The 23,463-nt window shown below is 46.2% G+C and overlaps 1 protein-coding gene across 1 annotated transcript in view; it reads left to right on the top strand.

The window, feature by feature from the left end:
* Nucleotides 1–23,463, top strand: part of USH2A (usherin) — a 1,656,840-nt gene that overhangs the window by 555,812 nt on the left and 1,077,565 nt on the right. The window contains exon 21 of the mRNA XM_063919430.1: nucleotides 5,818–5,948. Coding sequence (XP_063775500.1) covers nucleotides 5,818–5,948 — 131 coding nt within the window. The remainder of the gene's footprint in view (nucleotides 1–5,817; nucleotides 5,949–23,463) is intronic.

Below are 23,463 nucleotides of genomic sequence, written 5' to 3'. Positions count from 1 at the left end.
CGATGGAGAAGAGAGATAGGGTTTGGGAGTTATGTCCCAGAACATACAGTGGGGAATGAAAAGGACACCTACACCTCAACATTACCAACGTCTAACTAGGGGTGTGTAATATAGAAGGTCTCCAATGGATAGAGCAACAGGAGATGCAGTGTTAGATGAGTAGAGACAATATTCAGCTATGGTGAGGAGGATTAGGCAGATACAGATAAAGAGGTGCCAGTTTATTACAGATACAGTAAGCCAGCAATTCCAAAGGGTGCATGAGATTGTGAGGGAGTGAAGAAGGGAAGTGGGAATGATGTTGGAAAAGTTTCTAGTGCGTAAGGATGACTTGGATTTGGAGTGGAGTGAGTAAGAGGAGAAGATTGTGGAGATGTTAAGGGATCCTGGGTTTGGAGGAAGTCAGCCTCTGGAAAGGGGCAGGGGAAGGTGGAGGAGAAAAAAAAGTGGGGATGTGAGGAAATTAAAATAAAGGTTATGCAGTGTAGCCACCCAAGCTTGGACAAGCTGGAATACTGTCAGGTTCTTAGTTTGCATTGTACTCTGTACTGGGGTTACAGGACAGGGGTGCCTTATGCTGGATCATACTTGCCTACCCTCTCAGAGGAAAGGTAGGCAAGTCTCTCGAAGCCGGCCTCAGCCCCCCGCACCTCCTTGTAGTCGCCATTGAAGGTGGGTGACCCGGGGAGGCCAATGAAGCAATTTGCACTAAATCGCATCTTCGTAGCCCTGCCCCGACTTTTTAATGCCACTAATCTAGGCATTGAATAGCGGGGCCGGGGCCATGATGATGCATTCGCGCATCCACAACCCAGCACCGCCCACCCATGATGAAGCCACGCCCCTCCCGGCTTCGACCTGACTGCTCCCTTCCACATTGGGCAGCCAAAAAGTAGGCAAGTATGCACTGGAGTGAATGAAACTAGGAGGATGAATTATCAGCGGTGAGGTCTGCCCATGCTGTGCCCATACAGCGAACCCAGCATGGCATGCTAATTCCAGTTCCAACTCTCCACACAGAGCTCTGCTCACTCTTTCCCAGCAATTCTGGCCTACTTCCTCCACTCCAGAACCTCAGACATGGACGCCGCCATAACACTTGCAATCAGCTGACCGCTGATTCCCCAACCACAGACTCGGCAGCGGTCACTTGACTCTGCACACCAATCCGCTGCTGTTCTCTGCTTTACCAATCCCTGGCCTAGCAGCAGTCATGTCACTTGGTCCTCCAATCACCGAATTCCAGGGGGGATATAAGAATTTCATAGAAAAGCCAAAGGGGCCTTGAGCAACGTCGCTTCACTGAGCTACATCGCTGGGCTCCAGACTCTGAACTCCTGCAGCTTGTGGTAGTACTCTGTCTGTACCATTGGTTCTAGCCCGATATTAGGAGCATCATCGATTCCAGCCTGATGTTAGAAGCATCATCGGTATCAGTTCGATAATCCTGTATCATCGGTTTCCAGCCCGATATTAGAAGCATCAACGGTTCGATAATCCTGTATTACCTGTTCAAATCCTGTGCCAGAAGACAAATTAGCAGACCCTACATTGGGCGTGTATGTAAAGCTCTGTGTGATTCTGAGGAAGGGAAGACCGGCTTTGATGGATCTCTTGAACCTATCCTGGGGCAAGTGGCGATGATAATGATGATCATTGCGGCGGTTGGCATGAAACAATGGTGTCTTCTTGCAGATACATGGACCTCCACGTTACCCTATGGCATCTTGCAATAGTATAAGGTAGTAATTTAGGCTTCTGCGCAATTCTGGAAATTGCTGTGCAACTATGTATCTTCATCTGTTACTCCATAAGCCTGGCCGGGAGAGGGGGTGACCCAGGATTCCCTAATCCCCTCCGGCACCTGCCTATGGCTGAGGTAAGGACCCGTACAGCACAGGCAGGCAGGTGGTGTGTACCGCCTACCTAAACCAGGATGATTATTACTGGTAAGAACATACAACAAAGTACATTCTCTGCCTACTTTGTCACTGTGGGTGTGTTCTTAGGGGCTGTTCATGGATGTATCGGCGGTGATAATGAATAATTTGTCTCTATGGATTTAGATCTTGGAATGAGACCGCTGTATTCAAAACATCACTTGGATTTCAGCAGAAATTCCAGCCTTCCAGCTAGAAATCAATAAGCTCTACTCTTTAGTAAATGACTTCACTTGAGAGAAGAAGGCGACGGGTGCTTGCAGGGTTTTTGCACAAAATAAACACACAACATCCAAGTGATAATAAAAAACAACTAACATACCATTAATATAGTTATTTTTTTATTTACAATGTATATACTGCAGGTTTAATTACACACAATACAGAGCTGCAGAGGGAGAAAAGTGACATACTGTATACTGTATATACACATGTATATTAAATCAGTATACAGTAGGAGAAAGCAATCATGGGTGCTTCCATGCGTTGTCTCCTATTAAGGAAAGTAGGAATTACCCCCAAGATAACTTAATAATAAAAATTATATTTTTTAAAGAAAATATTGGTATAAAGGGGAAAACAATAGTTTTAAACACATATTGGTCCTGAAACGGGGTGGACATTGCTCAAAAGATGCATGCAAAGGAAAAACGCGCATATTCGGCCATGTGCAGAGCTGAAGGTATTTGAGATGTGACCTCATCTGCGCCCGTTCGCCTGGCTTGCTTCTGGTCAACTAATAGTTCAGACTTACACTCGCTGTATACGCCACTAGGGTGGTCATTCCGAGTTGATCGCCAGCGCATTTGTGCGCAGCGCAGCGATCAGGCTAAAAAACGGCTGTTCTGCACATGTGTATGCGGCGCAATGCTCATGCGCGTCGTACCATACAACAAACGATGTAGTTTCACACAGGGTCTAGCGAAACATTTCAGTCGCACTGCTGGCCGCAGAGTGATTGACAGGAAGTGGGCGTTTCTGGGTGTTAACTAACTGTTTTCAGGGAGTATTAAAAAAAACGCAGGCGTGCCAGGAAAACGCAGGCATGGCTGGGCGAACGCTGGGCGTGTTTGTGACGTCAAAACAGGAACTGAATTGTCTGAAGTGATCACAAGCGCTGAGTAGGTTTTGAGCTACTCTGAAACTACACACAAAAACCTTTGTAGCCGCTCTGTGATCCTTTAGTTCGCGCTTCTGCTAAGCTAAAATACACTCCCAGTGGGTGGCGGCATAGCGTTTGCACGGCTGCTAAAAACTGCTAGCGAGTGAACAACTCGGAAGGACCCCCTAGGTGCAAAAGATTATCTCTGAACAGGCGTGTCTTTGCTTATGTTCAGCCGTGCATAGATCGCCATCACTGAGCGTTGCCGGCGTGTGACCTCCCCATTACAACCCAGCTGAGACGTAACTGCGTGTGCGATCTGACTTGCTGTCTCTATCGCTTGTGTGCGCTGGTTATTGGAGCATGCTCAGTGTGAATCCACGCAAACGTCACCCCAATAACGGGCGTATGCTCGTCCTTTGCATGTACCTGACACCAGGTATGTACGTCAATTTTAATAGCAACATAATAACTACGTAAAAGGAAAGCCCAGTTTGCATGAGAAGCTGTGTTATAATGGGTGTGATATGCAACATCGACCATACTTAGGTCGACAGTGTCTAGGTCGACCACCGTTGGTCGACAGTAAGTAGGTCGACGTGATTTCTAGGTCGACAGGGACTTTAGGTTGACATGTACTAGGTCGAAATTAGTTTTTGCACTTTTTTTGGTGATGTTTTCGCCGTACGGTGACCGGGAACCCCAATTAGTGCACCGTGTCCCCTGCTTCAGGTCACCATTCCCAGTTGTAGTTCACGTGGATCGTAAAGTATGAAAAAGTTTAAAAAATTTAGATTTTTTTTTTTTAAAACTCATGTTGACCTAGAGTCCCCTTCGACCGAGAAACCATGTCGATCTACTTACTGTTGACCAATAGTGGTCAACCTAGACACTGTGGACAACCTAGAGATAATAATATTCTGATTTACAGTTGGGCGCATGTCCGTGTAAATATATAGAATTAGATATAGCGTATGCACACCACTACCTGGAGTCACGCCTTCTGTGAGGACGGCTGTACAGATACGCAGTGACGATGATGATGATGCCAAATGGCTACTTCTGCTTGGATCCTTACATATCGCCTCCTCTATTATTCATCATAGTGTTGTGGCTACATTATATGTAGTCGCAGGAATGGCGATTCCCATGTACGGATGTCCGGGTATTTGTATTTCATTACATTTCATATGAAAAATAAGACTTTCACATTTATTAATAACACTGTCCTATTATTCTCTCTTACAGTATATACAAGATACTCCATTACCTTGTTATATTGTGTACAAATAGGGTAATGTTATGTTCACATTTACTACTAACATCTCTCTGCTATAGTATATGCATGTGCGTATTGCCGACGTAAGGCTGACACAGAGATCCTGCTTTTGAGCTTATCTTGAGATACCTCTTCTCAGACTGTCTGGGAATTCCTTAAATCATTCTTTGCCCTCCTGCAATGAGAGGTTATCTTTGTGTAGACGCTTGTGGGTGGAGTTATCAAATCTGTAGAGCCGGTTACCAATAACAGCCAATCAGATTCTGGCTATCATTTTCTAGAACATACTTGATAAATGATAGAATCTGATTGGTAACTGGGGGCAACGCCCCCACTTTTCATTTTTAGAACTTTTGTCAAATCTCCACCTTAGTCCTTCTGTGGGCTACAGGATATGCAAATAATTCAAACCTCCCCCCAAGCTTCTAATATCTTTATTGCCCATTAACGGTTTAATAATAAACAATATTGTTAAGGTCCCCATACACTACAGCGATATGTCTGAGGCTGAAGTCGGAGGCGATTTCCCTGGAACTCTCCCGGGAGCTTCCTGGGAGTGGTTCCACACGATTCCATACGATTTGTACATTTTGCATGCGATATATCTTATGCGATCCCAGCCATGCCTGCGGGAACCGACATATCACGAGTGCAGCCCTAAGGATCTAGGGGAGCCGATCCGACCCTCACGGGAACGCGCATCGGATCGGATACACATCCAAAATCGCCAATTTCACCCGATATATCGGCCTGAATGCCCAAAATTTGATGAAATCGGGCATTAGGGTTCTAGTGTATGGGGCCCTTTACTATCGTGCTAATCAATGTTTTACTTTATACAACTGCAAAAAATAATAATAATGGCATGATTGAAATCATCTGAATTTATCACAGAATAAGGGAATAACACTTTTTTTGCCTTAGACACTTGCACGGAGGGCGTTATTTAGAGTCTGACGCAGCCGCGCGATTATACGCAGCGACCGCATCCATAGGCTCTGCGCACGCACTCCGGCCGCATCCCGTAATATGCAATTGCATCATGATTGACAGCTCTGAGCGTCGGGGGTGTGTGTGGGGGGGGGGGGGGTGGCACCTCTGTGTTTGGTGGGCGTAGTCCGGACAACGCAGGTGTGTCCGGACCATTTTCCGGGGTGGCTTCGTAATGTCAGAAAGAAGATGGCGCCGGACCGCCTGCCAGTGCAGCCAGAGGTTGTCCTCTTAATGATTCATTGGCAATGAAATTGCGGACGCATCACGGGGCGGCGCAGCACACACGCTAGGCGGCCCTGTCCTGTGCTGGGCGGCCCCCATCATGTAAGTAGATGCTCGCAGGTCTTGCTGCGGAAGCAAGATCTGCGTCCTCCATCTCTGAATAGCCCCCTGAAGCAAAACTTGGTTTATTACACAAAAATGAATAGATATAAGTGAAGTCGTTGTTGCAGCACCTGATACATTTGTATTTATAACAGGTCGTCTTTCTTTATCTATAACAGGTATTAAGGTGGAATTCAGAACGAAGGCAGCGGAGGGGCTTATTCTGTGCGCTGTGTCAGCTGGAATGACGGGAGAATACTTTGCGCTCCGTATAAGGAAGGGACGCCCTTATTTCCTCTTTGATCCACAGGTAGAGTAATGAGGAAACTGCTGAAAGAGATCTCTATCACCAATCCCAAAGGCATCCTGTGCATTTAATGGCCTGGGATGATGAGGCCTTCGCTGTTTCCATTTTTCCTATTGATCCAGGTTAATGGGTTCTTTAAAACCTTTGAAGATTGAAGTTCTTTGGGAAAGAACTATTGAAACACCTGAGGCTTTTTCCAATGTAATTAGTTATCTATTTACCACTACATCACAATTTATGGATAACACCAACATGTGTAGGAATATGCTGACCTTGCTAATTTCTCTCCTTTTATATGTGTCTCACGCTTGTCTGGGTTATTATTTTCCCAGCTTTTATTTACGTCTGTAGACAATAACCAGATTATGTACACGCGTAATAACTGCGCAAATATTTATGTGTCGATAACTCTCCCGTTTGTTGTCTAGGAACATAGGAAAAAGATCAATTGATAATTTTACCATAATAATAATATTATAATATAATAAGACTGTACCTAGTGTACTATAGGACATGTTAACCGTATTGCAATTAGTATTATTTGCTACAAATAGACTTTATTAGCAGGAATAGTTACTTATAGGGTTGTAATAATAATTTAAACCCAGACTCATTTCTGGGACAAATATTAGCTATATTACAAATACCATTTTAAATTAGGGTCTAAAGGCCTAATTCAGATCTGATCGCAGCAGCAAATTTGTTAGCATTTGGGCAAACCCATGTGCACTGCAGGTGGGACAGATTATTATTATTATTATTATTATTATTATTATCCTTTATTTATATGGCGCCACAAGGGTTCCGCAGCGCCCAATTACAGAGTACATGAATAATCAAACAGGAAAACAGCAACTTACAGTTGATGACAGTATAGGACAAGTACAGGGTAAATAAACATAGTAACATCAGCAGATGACACTGGAATAAGTATCAGGTGGCAGAAGACTGCTGGAGTTGATGCAGTTGAAGATTATTAAAGTAAGAAAGGATAAGCACATGAGGGAAGAGGGCCCTGCTCGTGAGAGCTTACATTCTAAAGGGGACGGGTAGACAGACAGGGGTGACATAGATGGGGTACATAGCGAGCATAGAACAGAGGGTTAGGATGAGATTTGGCTGGGTTTGGTGTAGAAGTGGGTCTAGAGTGCCCGTTTGAAGTTTTGTAGAGAGGTGGAGAGTCTGAGGGGGAGAGGTAGGGAATTCCAGAGAAGTGGTGCAGCACGTGAAAAATCTTGGAGGTAGGAGTGGGAGGAGGTGATCCGTAGGCAGGAAAGTCGTCGTGCATTAGCAGAGCGAAGAGGACGTGTGGGAGTGTAAAGCGAGATAAGGTCAGAGATGTAGATGGGAGAGGAGTGGGTGAGGGCTTTGTAAGCGAGTGTGAGAAGCTTGAAATGGATTCTGAAAGGGAAGGGGAGCCAGTGAAGCTCTAGTAAGAGAGGAGAGGTGGACGTAGTGCGTTTGGTGAGGAAAATGAGCCGGGCAGCAGCATTGAGGATAGATTGGAGTGGAGAGAGGTGTTTGTCAGGAATGCCAGTCAGGAGGAGATTACAGTAATCCAGTTCGGAGATGACCAGTGAGTGGATAAGAGTCTTAGTAGCATCCTGGGTCAGAAAGGGTCTGATCCTGGAAATATTTTTTAGATGAAAACGGCAGGTTTGTGAGAGGTGCTGAATGTGTGGTTTGAAGGAGAGGGAGGAGTCAAGGATTACTCCAAGACAGCGCACTTGGGGGCTAGAGGAGATAGTAGTGCCATCAATAGATAATGAGATTGTAGGAGGTGAGGTTATGCGGGATGGAGGAAAGATGATCAGTTCGGTCTTAAACATGTTAAGTTTAAGAAAGCGCTGGGACATCCAGGAAGAGGTAGCAGAGAGACAGTTGGAGATACGAGTGAGGAGAGCAGGGGAGAGGTCTGGAGAGGAAAGATAGATTTGGGTGTCATCAGCATAGAGATGATATTGGAAACTAAAAGAACTAATGAGCTCACCTAGTGAGGACGTATAGAGAGAGAAGAGGAGAGGACCAAGGACAGAACCTTGGGGTACACCTACAGTTAGTGGAAGTGAGGGGGAGGTGGAGTCATGAGAAGAGACAGAGAATTAACGGTCAGAGAGGTAGGAAGACAGCCAAGAGAGGGCAGTGTCACGCAGACCAATGAAGTGAAGGATTTGCAGTAGGAGAGGATGGTCCACAGTGTCAAAAGCAGCAGAGAGATCAAGTAGAATAAGTAGAGAGTAGTGTCCCTAAGATTTAGCAGCATGGAGGTCATTGCATACTTTTGTAAGGGCAGTTTCAGTGGAGTGGAGAGGGCGGAAGCCAGACTGGAATGGGTAAAGTAGTGAGTGTGAGGAAAAAAAGGTTGTAGACAATACGCTCAAGGAGTTTGGAGGCAAAAGGGAGGAGAGAGATGGGTCGGTAGTTGGAGAGAGTGTTTGGATCAAGGGTAGGTTTTTTAAGAATAGGAGAGATGAGTGCATGCTTGAAGGCAGAGGGGACAGTGCCTGATGGGAGGGAGAGATTGAGAAGGTGGGAAAGGGGAACAAGCAGAAGGAGAGAGGTAGTGGAGGAGGCGGGAGGGGATAGGGTCAAGTGGGGAGGTGGTGAGGGGACAGGAACGAATGAGGGCCATGACTTCCTCTCCAGTTGCATGGGAGAAAGAGGTCAGAGTAGGTGGGAGGGATGGGGAGGGGTGGTAAGGGATGGGGGAAAGCTGGCTACTGATGGTCTGGTGTGATGTGATGTCCTTACGTATGGAGTCAATTTTAGATGTGAAGTAAGTGGCAAAGTCAAGAGCAGAGAGTGAGGAAGGGAGACGAGGTGGAGGTGGGCAGAGGAGTGAGTTGAGAGTGGCAAAGAGGCGCCGGGGGTTGGAAGACTGGGAGGAGATGAGGTTCTTGAAGTATGACTGTTTAGCAAGAGAAAGGGCAGCACTGAAGGATGAGAGCATAAGTTTGAAATGGAGGAAGTCTGCCTTAGAGCGTGATTTCCTCCAGTGTCGCTCAGCAGTACGTGAGCATTTTTGCAGATATCTGGTGCATTTGGTGTGCCAGGGTTGAGGTGTTAATTTGCGAAGGTGAATAGTGGTTGGTGGAGCAACAGAGTCAAGAGCAGAAGTAAGGGATGCATTGTATATGGAAGTGGCTTGTTCAGGGCATGCGAGAGAGAGAATAGGAGAGAGAAGTGAGTCAAACAGGGAGGAAAGGAATGTGGTGTCAATAGCCTCAATGTTACGCTTAGTGATGGTAGCCTTGGGAGGTAGAGATGGGGAAGTCGAGAGAGATAGGTTAAAGGAGAGCAGGTGGTGGTCAGAGAGGGGAAATGGGGAATTTGAAAAATCAGAAATATCACAGCGGTGAGGGTGAGGAGGTCCACTGGGAGAGACCAAGTGAAGAGGTGAGGTTAAGGAGTTTAGAGGCAGGGGATTGTGTGGGGATGTCAATAGGGATGTTGAAATCGCCTAGGATAATGGAAGGAATGTCAGAAGAGAGGAAGTGAGGAAGCCAGGAAGCAAAGTTGTCGATGAATTTGGAAGCAACGCCAGGGGGGCGGTAAATGACAGCTACTCTAAGATGGACTGGTTGGAAGAGGCGTATGGCATGGACCTCAAATGTAGAGAATATAAGGGATGGTTCTGGTGGTATGAGTTGGTAGGAGTAACTAGAAGGTAAGAGGACCCCAACACCACCCCCATGGCGACCCCCAGGTCGGGGTGTGTGTGTGAATGCGAGGCCCCCAGCAGAGAGAGCAGCAGGAGAAGTAGTGTCAGAGGGCGTAATCCAAGTTTCAGTAATGGCTAGTAGGTGGAGGGAGTTGGAAATAAAAAGGTCATGAGTGGGGACCAGTTTGTTACAAACAGATCTGGCATTCCACAGGGCACAGGATAGGGGGTATGAGTTTGTGGGAGAGATGTGAATGAGATTATCAGGGTTGCTGAAGCGATGAGGAGAGATTAACTTTGAGTGCAGGGATGATGAGAGAGTAGTGATGGTGCGGGTGCCAGAGCTAGGAGGGGAAACTGCAGGAGGTGGGTAGGGAGGGAGGTCAGTGTGATGTGGATGGGGGTGTGGGGAGGTGACAGGGAAGGGAGAGAGGGAGCAGGGCTGAGTTGTGGGGTAGCAGGACCATGGGGCAGACGTGAGTGAAAGTGGGGTAACAGGAAAGGAGGGGAAAGTATACAGAGAGATGGAGGGGAGACAGAGGAGGGGAGGGAGGAGGAGGTGTAGGAAGGAGACTAGGGGGGAAGGATAAAGACGCATGATTAGGTAGACACTGAGTGATGTGGGGAGTATAAGAAAGCCTTGACATAGTGTTGAGTAGGTAAATAGGTTGAGGGAAAGTGGAAGTAGGAGAGGAGGCTGTAAGGAATTCAGAGTTGAAGAATTGCAGAAATGCAGATTAGAAAAGCAGTGTCGGCTCAATGGGTGTTGATTTAGTATGAAATGAATCAGAAGTGTAGATAAAGTGGGTGTTGAGATGTATTTGGACCGTATGTAATGAAAAGATTGTGAGGTTTAAGAAGCAATGGTGGTTCTGTAAGATTTTTTAGGTGTTTGTAGGTAAGATTGCATTGGTGCAGCTGTGCATGAAAAACAAAATTCCAATAATATAGATACAAGCATTTGTTGGTAAAATGGATGGTTTATGAAATGTCCAAGTAAGGTAGTTCCGTGCTATTTAATCAGATGCAACAATCAGGAGGTGAGTGGTCTGAAGAGTTAGTGACTCACATTTGTTATTAGTTCCTCTGGTTTCTTTGTTTTGTTAGATTGGTGTGCTTCTGTTTTCCTTCTTTTTCACTTCGTTTGAACGCTGTTGGAAGTGAACGCTGCAGTTGTGTGTCAATTTTATCACGCTTTCATAAAAATGCACGCTTAGATCATAGATGCACAGCCTACACCATTGGATTTAAGTAGAGGACTAATACAAGTGAAACCAATAATTGAAATCTGTAACCACACCCCACCCCCTCAAGTGCCAGGCAATAAATTAACTTAGAAAAACAACAACCAGGCATTCCACAAAGATTAAACTGGGTCTATATCATTCTAAACTAAAAAAAAGTACTTCAGAATCACATACTATGCAATAATGTTTCAATTTGCATTACCTAGCAGAATCAGCTAGGCCTATACAAATATATAGTGCAGCAGAATATGTTGATGGTTGTAGTCAATCAATCAAGTTACCTGTAGATGACATTAAGAGATGCCAATTCACAATCGATATCAGCTGAAGATAAATGAACGCTGTTGGAACGCTACAGTTGTGTGTCAATTTTATCACGCTTTGATAAAAATGCACGCTTAGATCATAGATGCACAGCCAAACGTTCACATGTTACATCTCTGCACATGTTACATCTGCCCCACCTGCAGTAAACATGGTTTTCCCAAACTGCTAACAAATTTGCTGCTGTGATCAGATCCGAATGACCCCCCCAAGAGCGGTATCCTATTAGCTGCGGTGAATTACCGCAGCAAAAGGATTCCCCCAGGGCTATCCAGTTAGTTCCATAAAACGGCACTTAACAGGGATTATGCTTTGCGTGCCTCAGGTGACCCATTTTTGACGGTAACACATGGGTCCGCAATCTTATCACGGATCCCATGTGTTATCGGCCGATAACGGGTGATTTACCGCACGGTGAAAACGTGCTGTAATTGGATAGCCCAATACCATTATCAGACTAAGGAGCCCTTTATTACCGTGCAGTACATCACCGCATGTAATAGGATACCGTCCCAAACCTTTTAATGTCGCCCTCCTAAACACAAGTAATATTTAGCAATTACCTGATGTTGTTATACGTACTGGAATAAACAGGACCCCACAAATTGCATCATATAACTCATTCTGAAATCGTTCAGTGATGGAACGTCAAACAATCAGTGAAGGAAACGAAGACTAAGATACTATCACAATAAGCAGGTGGACACACAGGGACTAGAAGTAAAGGAACAGGCTGACCAGTCGGATCGTGGTGTTTACAATACTTGGGACTGAGAGGTCTGGTGGAAAACAATAGCAGTGTTACCATCAACCGCCATAGCTTGCAACGTCCACCAGCTTCCTTCTTGGTGATGTTGCGGCTCGTTCAGCAGGTGGGCTGCCCTGCTCACCCCAGGTGCCAGGTTGTATTGTTGGGGGTTGGATCGTAGCTGGCAGATCCCTTGGTTCCTGCTTAGCTGGTAACAGAACCTGTTTCTGTGTCCTGATTACTTGTTGCTGACTCAATTTATTTGTTGTATTCTTTTGGAAGACTTTTTGGCCTGTTCCTGGGGTTTGAGTTTGTCTTCCATCAACCTGGAACCAGCATTGTCTAACATTACAGATTATCTGATGTCAACCTTGAACCAGCATTGTCTAACATTACAGATTATCTGCCGTCAACCTGGAACCAGTATTGTCTAACATTACAGATTATCTACTGTCAACCTGGAACCAGCATTGTCTAACATTACAGATTATCTGATGTCAACCTTGAACCAGCATTGTCTAACATTACAGATTATCTGCTGTCAACCTGGAACCAGCATTGTCTAACATTACAGATTATCTGCTGTCAACCTGGAACCAGTATTGTCTAACATTACAGATTATCTACTGTCAACCTGGAACCAGCATTGTCTAACATTACAGATTATCTGATGTCAACCTGGAACCAGGATTGTCTAACATTACAGATTATCTGATGTCAACCTGGAACCAGGATTGTCTAACATTACAGATTATCTACTGTCAACCTGGAACCAGGATTGTCTAACATTACAGATTATCTGCTGTCAACCTGGAACCAGGATTGTCTAACATTACAGATTATCTACTGTCAACCCAGAACCAGCATTGTCTAACATTACAGATTATCTACTGTCAACCCAGAACCAGCATTGTCTAACATTACAGATTATCTGATGTCAACCCAGAACCAGCATTGTCAAATCATTATAGCCTGTCTGCTGCCAGCTCTCACCCAGCATTGTCTAACCATTATAGCCTGTCTGCAACCAGCCCTCACCCACCATTGTCTAACCATTATTGCCTGTCTGCTGCCAGCCCTGACCCAGCATTGTCTAACCATTATAGCCTGTGTGCTGCCAGCCCTCACCCAGCATTGTCAAACCATTATTGCCTTTCTGCTGCCAGGACTGACCCAGCATTGTCTAACCATTATAGCCTGTCTGCTGCCAGCCCTCGCCCAGCATTGTCTAACCATTATAGCCTGTGTGCTGCCAACCCTCACCCAGCATTGTCAAACCATTATTGCCTTTCTGCTGCCAGGACTGACCCAGCATTGTCTAACCATTATAGCCTGTCTGCTGCCAGGCTCCTCCCTCTATGCCCCTCCTCCAAACCTCAGTTAGAGAACTGTGCCCAGAGGAGATGGACAATATGAGGAAAGGATTTTGTTAATCTAAGGGCAAGATTCATACCAGCCCACACCAATCATACCATATAACCTGGAATATACGCAACCAGTTAACAGTATGAACAAAAAACAGTATCAAAGACCGATTCCAACTGTAACATAACCCTTATGTAAGCAACAACTATATACAAGTCTTGCAGATTAAATCCGCACTGGGACGGGCGCCCAGCATCCTCTACGGACTAGGAGAAAAAGATTTACCGGTAGGTTTAAAATCTTATTTTCTCTTACGTCCTAGAGGATGCTGGGGACTCCGTAAGGACCATGGGGTTTATACCAAAGCTCCCAACCGGGCAGGAGAGTGCGGATGACTCTGCAGCACCGACTGAGCAAATGCAAGGTCCTCATCAGCCAGGGTATCAAACTTGTAGAACTTTGCTAAAGTGTTTGAACCCGACCAAGTAACCGCTCGGTAAAGCTGTAATGCCGAGACGCCTCGGGCAGCCGCCCAAGAAGAGCCCACCTTCCTAGGGGAATGGGCCTCTACCGAATTTTTGTAACAGCAATCCAGCCGTAGAATGAGCCTGCGAATCGTGTTATAGATCCAGCAAGCAATAGTCTGCTTAGAAGCAGGAGGGCCAACCTTGTTGGCTGCATACAGGACAAACAAAACCTCTGTTTTCCTAACCCTAGCCGTCCTGGCTACATAATTTTTAAGGCCCTGACTACATCCAGGGACTTGGAGTCCTCCAAGTCCCCCGTAGCCACAGGCACCACAATAGGTTGGTTCACGTGAAAAGACGAAACCACCTTAGGTAGACATTGAGGATGAGTCCTCCATTCTGCTTTATCCACCTGGAAAATCAGACAGGGGCTCTTGTGAGACAAAGCCGCCAATTCGGACACCCGCCTTTCAGAAGCCAAGGCCAATAACATGACCACTTTCCAAGTGAGAAAATGCAATTCAACTGTTTGAAAAGGCTCAAACCAGAGCAATTTAAGGAACTATAACACTACGTTAAGATCCCATGGTGCCCCTGGGGCACAAAAGGAGGCAGGATGTGAAGCACTCCCTTTACATAAGTTTGGACTTCTGTGAGAGAAGCTAATTCCTCCTGGAAGAATATAGACAGGGCCGAAATCTGCACCTTAATGGAGCCTAACTTTAGGCCCATATCCACTCCTGTCTGTAGAAAATGGAGAAAAACGGCCCAAGTGGAAACCTTCCGTAGGAGCATTCTTGGCTTCACACCAAGATACATACTTTCTCCAGATACTGTGACAATATTTCGCTGTCACCTCCTTCCTAGCCTTTATCAGAGTAGGGATGACTTCTTCCGGAATACCCTTCTCCGCCAGGATTCGGTGTTCAACCGCCATGCCGTCAAACATAACCACGGTAAGTCTTGGAACACGCAGGGCCCCTGCTGCGACAGGTCCTCTCTGAGAGGAAGAGGCCAGGGATCTTCTGTGGGCATCCCCTGAAGATCTGAATACCAGGCCCTTCGAGGCCAATCTGGAACAATGAGTATTGTCAGTACTCTTTTCCGTCTTATGAATCCGAATACTTTGAGATGAGAGGAAGAGGAGGAAACACATAGGGGGTCATTCCGAGTTGTTCGCTCGCAAGCTGCTTTTAGCAGCTTTGCACACGCTAAGCCGCCGCCTACTGGGAGTGAATCTTAGTTTATCAAAATTGCGAACGAAAGATTAGCAGAATTGCGAATAGACACTTCTCAGCAGTTTCTGAGTAGCTCCACACTTACTCGGCAACTGCGATCAGTTCAGTCAGTTTCGTTCCTGGTTTGACGTCACAAACACACCCAGCGTTCGGCCAGACACTCCTCCGTTTCTCCAGCCACTCCCGCGTTTTTCCCAGAAACGGTAGCGTTTTTTCGCACACACCCATAAAACGGCCAGTTTCCGCCCAGAAACACCCACTTCCTGTCAATCACATTACGATCACCAGAACGAAGAAAAAACCTCATAATGCCGTGAGTAAAATACCTAACTGCATAGCAAATTTACTTGGGGCAGTCGCACTGCGGACATTGCGCATGCGCATTAGCGACTAATCGCTCCGTTGCGACAAAAAAATAACGAGCGAACAACTCGGAATGACCCCCATAGACCGACTGAAACACCCATGGTGACACCAGGGCGTCCACCGCTACTGCCTGAGGGTCCCTTGACCTGGCGCAATACCTCCAAAGTTTCCTGTTGAGGCGTGATGCCATCATGGCAATTTGAGGAAGCTCCCAACGACTTGTTATCACTGCAAAGACTTCTTGATGAAGTCCCCACTCTCCTGGATGGAGATCGTGTCTGCTGAGGAAGGCTGCTTCCCAGTTGTCCATTCCCGGAATGAATATCGCTGACAGAGTGCTTACGTGATTTTCTGCCTACCGCAGAATCCTGGTGGCTTCCGCCATTGCCACTCTGCTCTTTGTACCGCCTTGGCGGTTTACATGAGTCACAGCTGTGACGTTGTCTGATTGAATCAGAACCAGTAGGTCGCAAAGAAGATTCTTCTTGTCGTAGGCCGTTGTAAACGGTCCTTAATTCCAGTATGTAGATGTTAGTCAAACCTCCTGGCTTGACCACAGTCCCTGAAGATACGTTCCTTGTGTGACTGCTCCCAATCCTCGGAGGCTCGCGTCCGTGGTCACCAGGACCTAGTCCTGAATGCCGAACCTGCGACCTTCTAGAAGATGAGCACCCTGCAGCCACCACAGGAGAGACACCCTGGCCCTGGGGACAGGGTTATTTTGAAAACTGCCGAAGGGGATGGCCTCGCAGGTCGCCACCATTTTCTTCAGTACTCGAGTGCATTGATGGACTGACACTCTGTTTGGTTTTAACAGGTCTCTGACCCTGTTCTGGAGTTCCTGGCCTTTTTCCATTGGGAGAAAAACACTCTTCTGTTCTGTGTCCAGAATCATGCCTAAGAAAGACAGCCAAGTTGTTGAAACCAACTGTGACTTTGGTAGATTTAAAATCCAGCCATGTTGCTGCAGCACTCTCAGGGAGAACGACACGCTTTTCTGCAACTGTTCCTTTGATCTCGCTTTTATCAGGAGATCGTCCAAGTACTGGACAATTGTGACTCCTTGCCTGTGCAGGGGTACCATCATTTCCACCATTACCTTGGTGAAAACCCTTGGGGCCGTGGAAAGCCGAAATGGCAACATTTGAAATTGGTAATGACAGTCCTGTACAGCGAATCTCAGGTGCACTTGATGAGGAGGATAAAATGGGGACATGAAGGTATGCATCCTTTATGTCTAGTGACACCATAAAATCCCCCCCTTCCAGGCTGTAGATCACCGCCCTGAGCGATTCCATCTTGAACTTGAACCTTTTTAAGTACAGGATCAGGGATTTTAAGTTTAGAATGGGTCTGACCGAGCCATCCGGTTTCGGGACCACAAATAGGGTTGAATAGTACTCTTTTCCCTGTTGCATTAAGGGAACCCTGATAAGCACTTGCTGTAGACACAGCTTTTGAATTTCAGCCCACACTATGTCCCTCTCTGGGGGAGACGTTGGTAAAGCCGATTTGAAGAATCGGCGGAGAGGCACCTCTTTGAATTCCAGCTTGTAACCTTGGGACACAATTTCCATCGCCCAAGGATCCACGTCCGACCGAACCCAGACGTGGCTGAAGAGTCGAAGACGTGCCCCCACCGGGGCGGACTCCCGCAGTGGAGCCCCAGCGCCACGCAGTGGATTTAGTAGAAACCGGGGAGGACTACTGTTCCCGGGAACTGGCCGTAGCAGGCATCCTTTTTCCCTCTACCCTTACCTCTAGCTAGGAAGGAAGAGCCCCGGCCTCTTCTGGACTTATGCGGCCGAGAGGACTGCATCTGATACTGCAGTGTTTTCTTTTGCTGTGGGGGAACATAAGGCAAAAAGAAGGTAGATTTACCCGCGGTAGCTGTTGAAACCAGGTCCGCGAGATCTTCCCCAATTAACAGCTCACCCTTGTAAGGCAAAATTTGCATACGCCTCTTTGAGTCGGCATCACCCGTCCACTAGCGGGTCCACAGCATATATAAGACTGCGTCTTTGATGTGACCTAAGGTCAATAAAATGGTATCCCTATCTAGGGCATCAATATCAGCTGACAAGGTATCTGTCCAAGCTGCTACCGCGCTACAAACCCAAGCCAAAGTTATTGCCGGTCTGAGCAAAGCCCCCGTATGTGTAAAAATTGACTTTAAGGTAGTTTCCTGCCTGCGATCCGCAAGACCTTGTAGTGTCGCCGTGTCCGGGGACGGTAGGGCCACCTTTTTGGACAAGCGCGTTAAGGCCTTGTCGACCGTGGGTGATGATTCCCACCGTAACCTGTCCTTTGAGGGGAAAGGACACGCCATAACCATTCTTTTGGGAATCTGCAGTTCTTTGTCTGGAGTTTCCCAAGCTTTTTCAAATAATGCGTTCCGCTCACAAGATGGGGGAAACGTTACCTCAGGTTTCTTTACCTTAAACCTGTGTACCCTCGTGTCAGGGACAGAGGGGTCATCTGTGATATACAAAACATCTTTTATTGCAATAATCAAATAATGAATACTTTTCTTTTTTTCTTTTTTTTTTATGCCACCCTTGGGTGTAACCTTGCATCATCATAGTCGACACTGGAGTCAGAATCCGTGTCGGTATCAGTGTCTACTATTTGGGACAGGGGACGTTTTCGAGACCCTGAAGGGCCCTGTGACACAGCCAAATCCTTGGACTCTGCTTTGTCCAATCACTTATGTAATAAATTTACATTTGCATTTAAACATTCCACATGTCCAATCAATCAGGTGTCGGCATTGCCGACGGAGACACCACAATCATCTGCTCCACCTTTTCCTTAGACGAGCCTTCTGCTTCAGACATGCCGACACACATGTACCGACACAACCCCATACACACAGGGATATTTATATGGAGACAGATCCCCAATAAGGTCTTTTGGAGAGACAGAGAGAGAGTATGCCAGCACACACCCAGCGCCACTGACACCGGAAATAGAATTCCCAGATAAACCAGCGCTTTTATATAAATATATATATATATATAATTGCATTATATACACTCACTGCTGCTAATAAGTGTGTGTCTCCCCCCCCCCCCCCCCCTCTGTTTTGCCCTGTGTCTTTAGCAGGGGAGAGTCCGGGGAGCCAGCTCCCTGTGGAGAAAATGGCGCTTTCAGTGCTTAGGGATCAAGCTCCGCCCCCTCACCGGCGGGCTTCGGTCCCGCTCATTTTTACAATACTGGCGGGGGTTATGATATATATTGCCTCTGTAGCCTATATATGTATGTTTGCCAGCCCCAGAAGTTTATTGCTGCCCAGGGCGCCCCCCCTGCGCCCTGCACCCATCAGTGCTTTGTGTGTTGTGTGTGGGAGCAATAGCGCGCAGCGTTACCGCTGCGCGCTTACCTCAGTGAAGATCTGAAGTCTTCTGCCGCCTTGACGTCTTCTTTCTTCTTATACTCACCCGGCTTCTATCTTCCGGCTCTGCGAGGAGGACGGCGGCGCGGCTCTGGGACGAACGGCAGGGTGAGACCTGCGTTCCGACTCCCTCTGGAGCTAATGGTGTCCAGTAGCCTAAGAAGCAGAGCTTAGCATTTAAGTAGGTCTGCTTCTCTCCCCTCAGTCCCACGATGCAGGGAGCCTGTTGCCAGCAGTGCTCCCTGAAAATAAAAAACCTAACAAAATTATTTTTCAGAGAAACTCAGGAGAGCTCCCCTGTAATGCACCCTATCTCCTCTTTGCACAAGATCTGAGGTCTGGAGGAGGGGCATAGAGGGAGGAGCCAGTGAACACCCATACTAAAAGTTCTTTATAGGTGCCCATGTCTCCTGCGGAGCCCGTCTATACCCCATGGTCCACACGGAGTCCCCAGCATCCTCTAGGACGTAAGAGAAAGAATATTGTTTTTTGCAGCAGAACTACAAGTCCCAGCAAGCCTCCCCGCAAGCTGGTACTTAGAGAACCACAAGTACCAGCATGCGGGGGGAAAACGGGCCCGCTGGTACCTGTAGTTCTACTGCAAAAAAAATACCCAAATAAAAACAGTACACGCACACCGTGAAAGTAAAACTTTATTACATACATGCCGACACACACATACTTATCTATGTTCACATGCCGACTCTGTCCACTTCTCGAAGTAGAATCCTGGTGTACCTGAAAATAAAATTATACTCACCAAAATCCAGTGTAGCTTGTGTCCTGTTCTTTTTTGTAATCCACGTACTTGGCAAAAAAACAAACCGCATTTACCCGTACCACGCACTGAAAGGGGTCCCATGTCACAGAGGGTCCCTTCAGCCAATCAGGGAGCGCCACGTCGTGGCACTCTCCTGATTGGCTGTGCGCGTCTGAGCTGTCAGACGGCGCATTGCACAGCCGCTCCATTATCTTCAATGGTGGGAACTTTGCGGTCAGCGGTGAGGTTACTCGCGTTTTTTGTCCCCCGTATTTTTGGCACCAGGACCGGACGCAGAGCCCGGTGCTGGTTGTGGAAATACGGGGGATCCCCTGTCAATTTTTCCCCCGTATTTTTACAACCAGGACCGGCTCAAAGAGCCCGAGGCTGGTTATGCTTAGAAGGGGGGACCCCACGCATTTTTTTTCTTGATTTTAACCCATTCCTAATAGACAAACCAAGTACATAATCCCTTCTAATATAAATAGATATGATATTACCAATAAAAAAAAAAACACAAAAAAACATGTTTTTAACATTTTTTATTAGATTCCGCCAGCAAAGTGAGGCGGAATGAAATTGACGAAATTACTGTCGAAAAGCACTGTTGTCGAATCGACATTCTTCAATTGAATATACTTTTGTCGAACAGCCGCATTTTTACCATTGCAGACATGTCGAATTTGACAACTGTCGAATTTCAAAAAGTCGAATCTGAAACGTCCGTTATTTTGTCGAAAAGTACTGTATATATTGCCGGAAAAAAAATTTGTGTCGAAAATGCCCCGTTTTTGACATTTGCAGCAATTCGACCGCAATTGCATATACCCCATAGCCTGTTTACTGCCAGCCCTGACCCAGCATTGTCTAACCACTATAGTCTGTCTGCTGCAGCCCTCACCCAACATTGTCTAACCATTATAGCCTGTCTGCTGCCAGCCCTCACCCAACATTGTCTAACCATTATAGCCTGTCTGCTGCCAGCTCTGACCCAGCATTGTCTAACCATTATAGTCTGTCTGCTGCCAGCTCTGACCCAGCATTGTCTAACCATTATAGTCTGTCTGCTGCCAGCCCTCACCCAGCATTGTCTAACCATTATAGCCTGTCTGCTGCCAGCTCTGACCCAGCATTGTCTAACCATTATAGTCTGTCTGCTGCCAGCCCTGACCCAGCATTGTCTAACCATTATAGTCTTTCTGCTGCAGCCCTGACCCAGCATTGTCTAACCATTATAGCCTGTCTACTGCCAGCCCTGACCCAGCATTGCCTAACCATTATGGTCTGTCTGCTGCCAGCCCTAACCCAGCATTGTCTAACCATTATAACCTGTCTGCTGCCAGTCCTGACCCGGGAGTACTCTGTCCCCCTCTGTGGTAATTGGTCAGAAATACAAAAATCCCATATTGACAAGATTTAGAGCTTTTTTCCTTCCTCATTTTCAGTACACTGGGGAAAGTTTCTGTGAAATGTGAAATGACCTACAGGTCTGCGGATAAGTGTAATGTGTAATACACACATATATATATATATATATATATATATATATATATTCAATAGATAAAAAACATATTTAAAACAGAAAGTCTTGTGCTATCGACGCTTACAATAATACACTGTAAATCTGTGTATGTAGCAAAAAAAAAAAAAATAGTGGAGGTTTAGTCATATTTTGATCAAAACATTTAAGGGACCCCAATTTCTGCAAGTTCCTACACTATCAAGAAGAGATTCACGTTTCCTAGGTAAATTCTTGTATTTTCCAATCATTTGCAATTGGATTAAAGAGCAAGTGGATTTATTTTTTTATTTGAAATGTTTTTCTTTATCTATGTGGAGGAGTTATTATCGCACAGCTGCTTAACTAATAATACTCTAATAGAGTCTTCTGCACTCTTCCATCCAAACAAAAGCCGTCTCCAAGTGTCCCTCAGCCCGCAGCCAGTGCGAGCCTATGGCTGGGATTGTACTGAGGCTGATCAATGTATCTACACTTATCTCACCTTGGCAGAACAGTATGGCCACGGGTTACACACAAATAAATACACAGCGATCGCTTCCGGCCTCTCCTGGAATGTACAGAATCTGGAGGCAGCGTGCAGTGTTTGATATTATGAAAGCGCAATAAACCCCAAAAACTGGAAGGATGAAGAGAGGAGTGAGAACACAACGCACAATGGAAGGGCTGCAATCTGATGAGATCCGAAACTGAACAGTCCACCTTGTGTTTCCTATAACCTTCACATCATAGGAAAAGATTAGCATTTTCTACAAGTTTGGGTTCATTTTGAAACTCACTATACAGCTGATTGTAGATATTCGTGCCGCTCTCTGTAATTTCTTTAAAAAGAAAACAACAAACATTAAAGAAAAACTGCACATAAATATCCTATATCCCAGAGTGCACTTCTATCCAACGGGTGCTGGATCCCCAGGCTTTAGGAGTCGCCCTTTCTGGGGCTTATTCTGAGTCACATGCAAATTGGTCGCAAGTGCGGACAACTGCGGAAACCCACTGTTTCTCCATCTGCAGCCACAAGTGTCACCATTGGTGTCAGCAAAAGTTTAACATTAATCTGCATTTATTTGATTGCATATTTGCTAATTATTAATGCTAGTTAGATGGCGACGATATATACAGCACTTGTGTGGCCATTACACCACCTGCAAGTATATAGCTTCTGTATTTCTTTCTACGGATTGTCTGCGCTTCTATAAGAGTGGTGCTACTCTACTGTTATATGCTTCCCATTTTTCCAGGAACGATGTATCAGTCCCCTCCAGGGTAGTAACAACCATTGGAAACTTGAAACCTCTGTGCCAGCTACTGGAAACGTGATCTGTCTCCGGAAGGATTTCCTATCCAACATCCATATTATGAAGGTCGATAACTGAAAGGCAGATGGTATCCGGACTCTGGGTCGACACCAATTAGGTTGACACCCATTGGTCGACAAGATTTAGGTCGACACTAGAAATAGGTCGACACTGCCATTAGGTCGACATAAACAAGGTCGACGTGCAAAAAAGGTTGATATGAGTTTTTCTAATTTTTTCAGGGGGGGGGGGACTTTTTCATACTTTACGATCCACGTGGACTATGATTGGGAACGGTAACCTTGCCCGCAGAATGGCGAGCGAAGCGAGCTATGCAAGGGGTCGCGGTGCACTAATTGGGGTTCCCGGTCACTTGATGAAGAAAACGACACAAAAAACATAAAAAACTCATGTCAACCTTTTTTCATGTTGACCTAATGGCTGTGTTGACCTATTTCTAGTGTCGACCTAGCCACTGTCGACCAATGGGTATAGACCTAATGGCTGTCAACCTAATTGGTGTCGACCCTGAGTCCCATACCCAGGGCAGACATGGGTACACATGGGAGAAGTCAGATGGCCTCCTTTGTGAGGGAGTTGGATGGACTGGAGGCTTTCCTGATGAAGAATGGTGGATCAGTTGGAACAACCTTAATTTCTAGAGCAACACGGAAACAGGATTTTGTTTAGTGGAGTGATGTTATTAAAATTAGATAAGTGGCTGGAGGGGGCACAATTCCAAGGTCGTGTCTTGCCCTGAAGGACTATTGCCACCATGCTATATGACTCGAATTTTGCCCTCGCTTTGTGCTTGTGGAGATCAGGTCTCGTGCTATACTTTTATTTCCACTTGTTCTGCTTCTACAAGCCGCACTATGGAGGAGAAGGTCCTATAGGAATGATGTAAAGCACACAAACCTTCCACTTCCAATATAGACAGTCCCCAGTGTACCAAATTGAGCTTTTCCTCATCAGTCCCAGCAATGCACAGTAACATGGGGACCAGAAGTGTGGTCTCCTACGTCCATCCAGTCTGGTCAGGGTTGGTGCCTTTGTGACGTGGTGGGCACAAAAAAACCTCATGGCCCAATCTTACATTGGCCTGTCGCCACCCAACACGTGTTCTACACA

The sequence above is a fragment of the Pseudophryne corroboree genome, chromosome 4 (assembly GCF_028390025.1).
Source record: "Pseudophryne corroboree isolate aPseCor3 chromosome 4, aPseCor3.hap2, whole genome shotgun sequence".
Taxonomy (NCBI): domain Eukaryota; kingdom Metazoa; phylum Chordata; class Amphibia; order Anura; family Myobatrachidae; genus Pseudophryne; species Pseudophryne corroboree.
The sequence above is the reverse complement of the archived record's forward strand: the minus strand, read 5'-3'. Positions and strand labels throughout refer to the sequence as shown.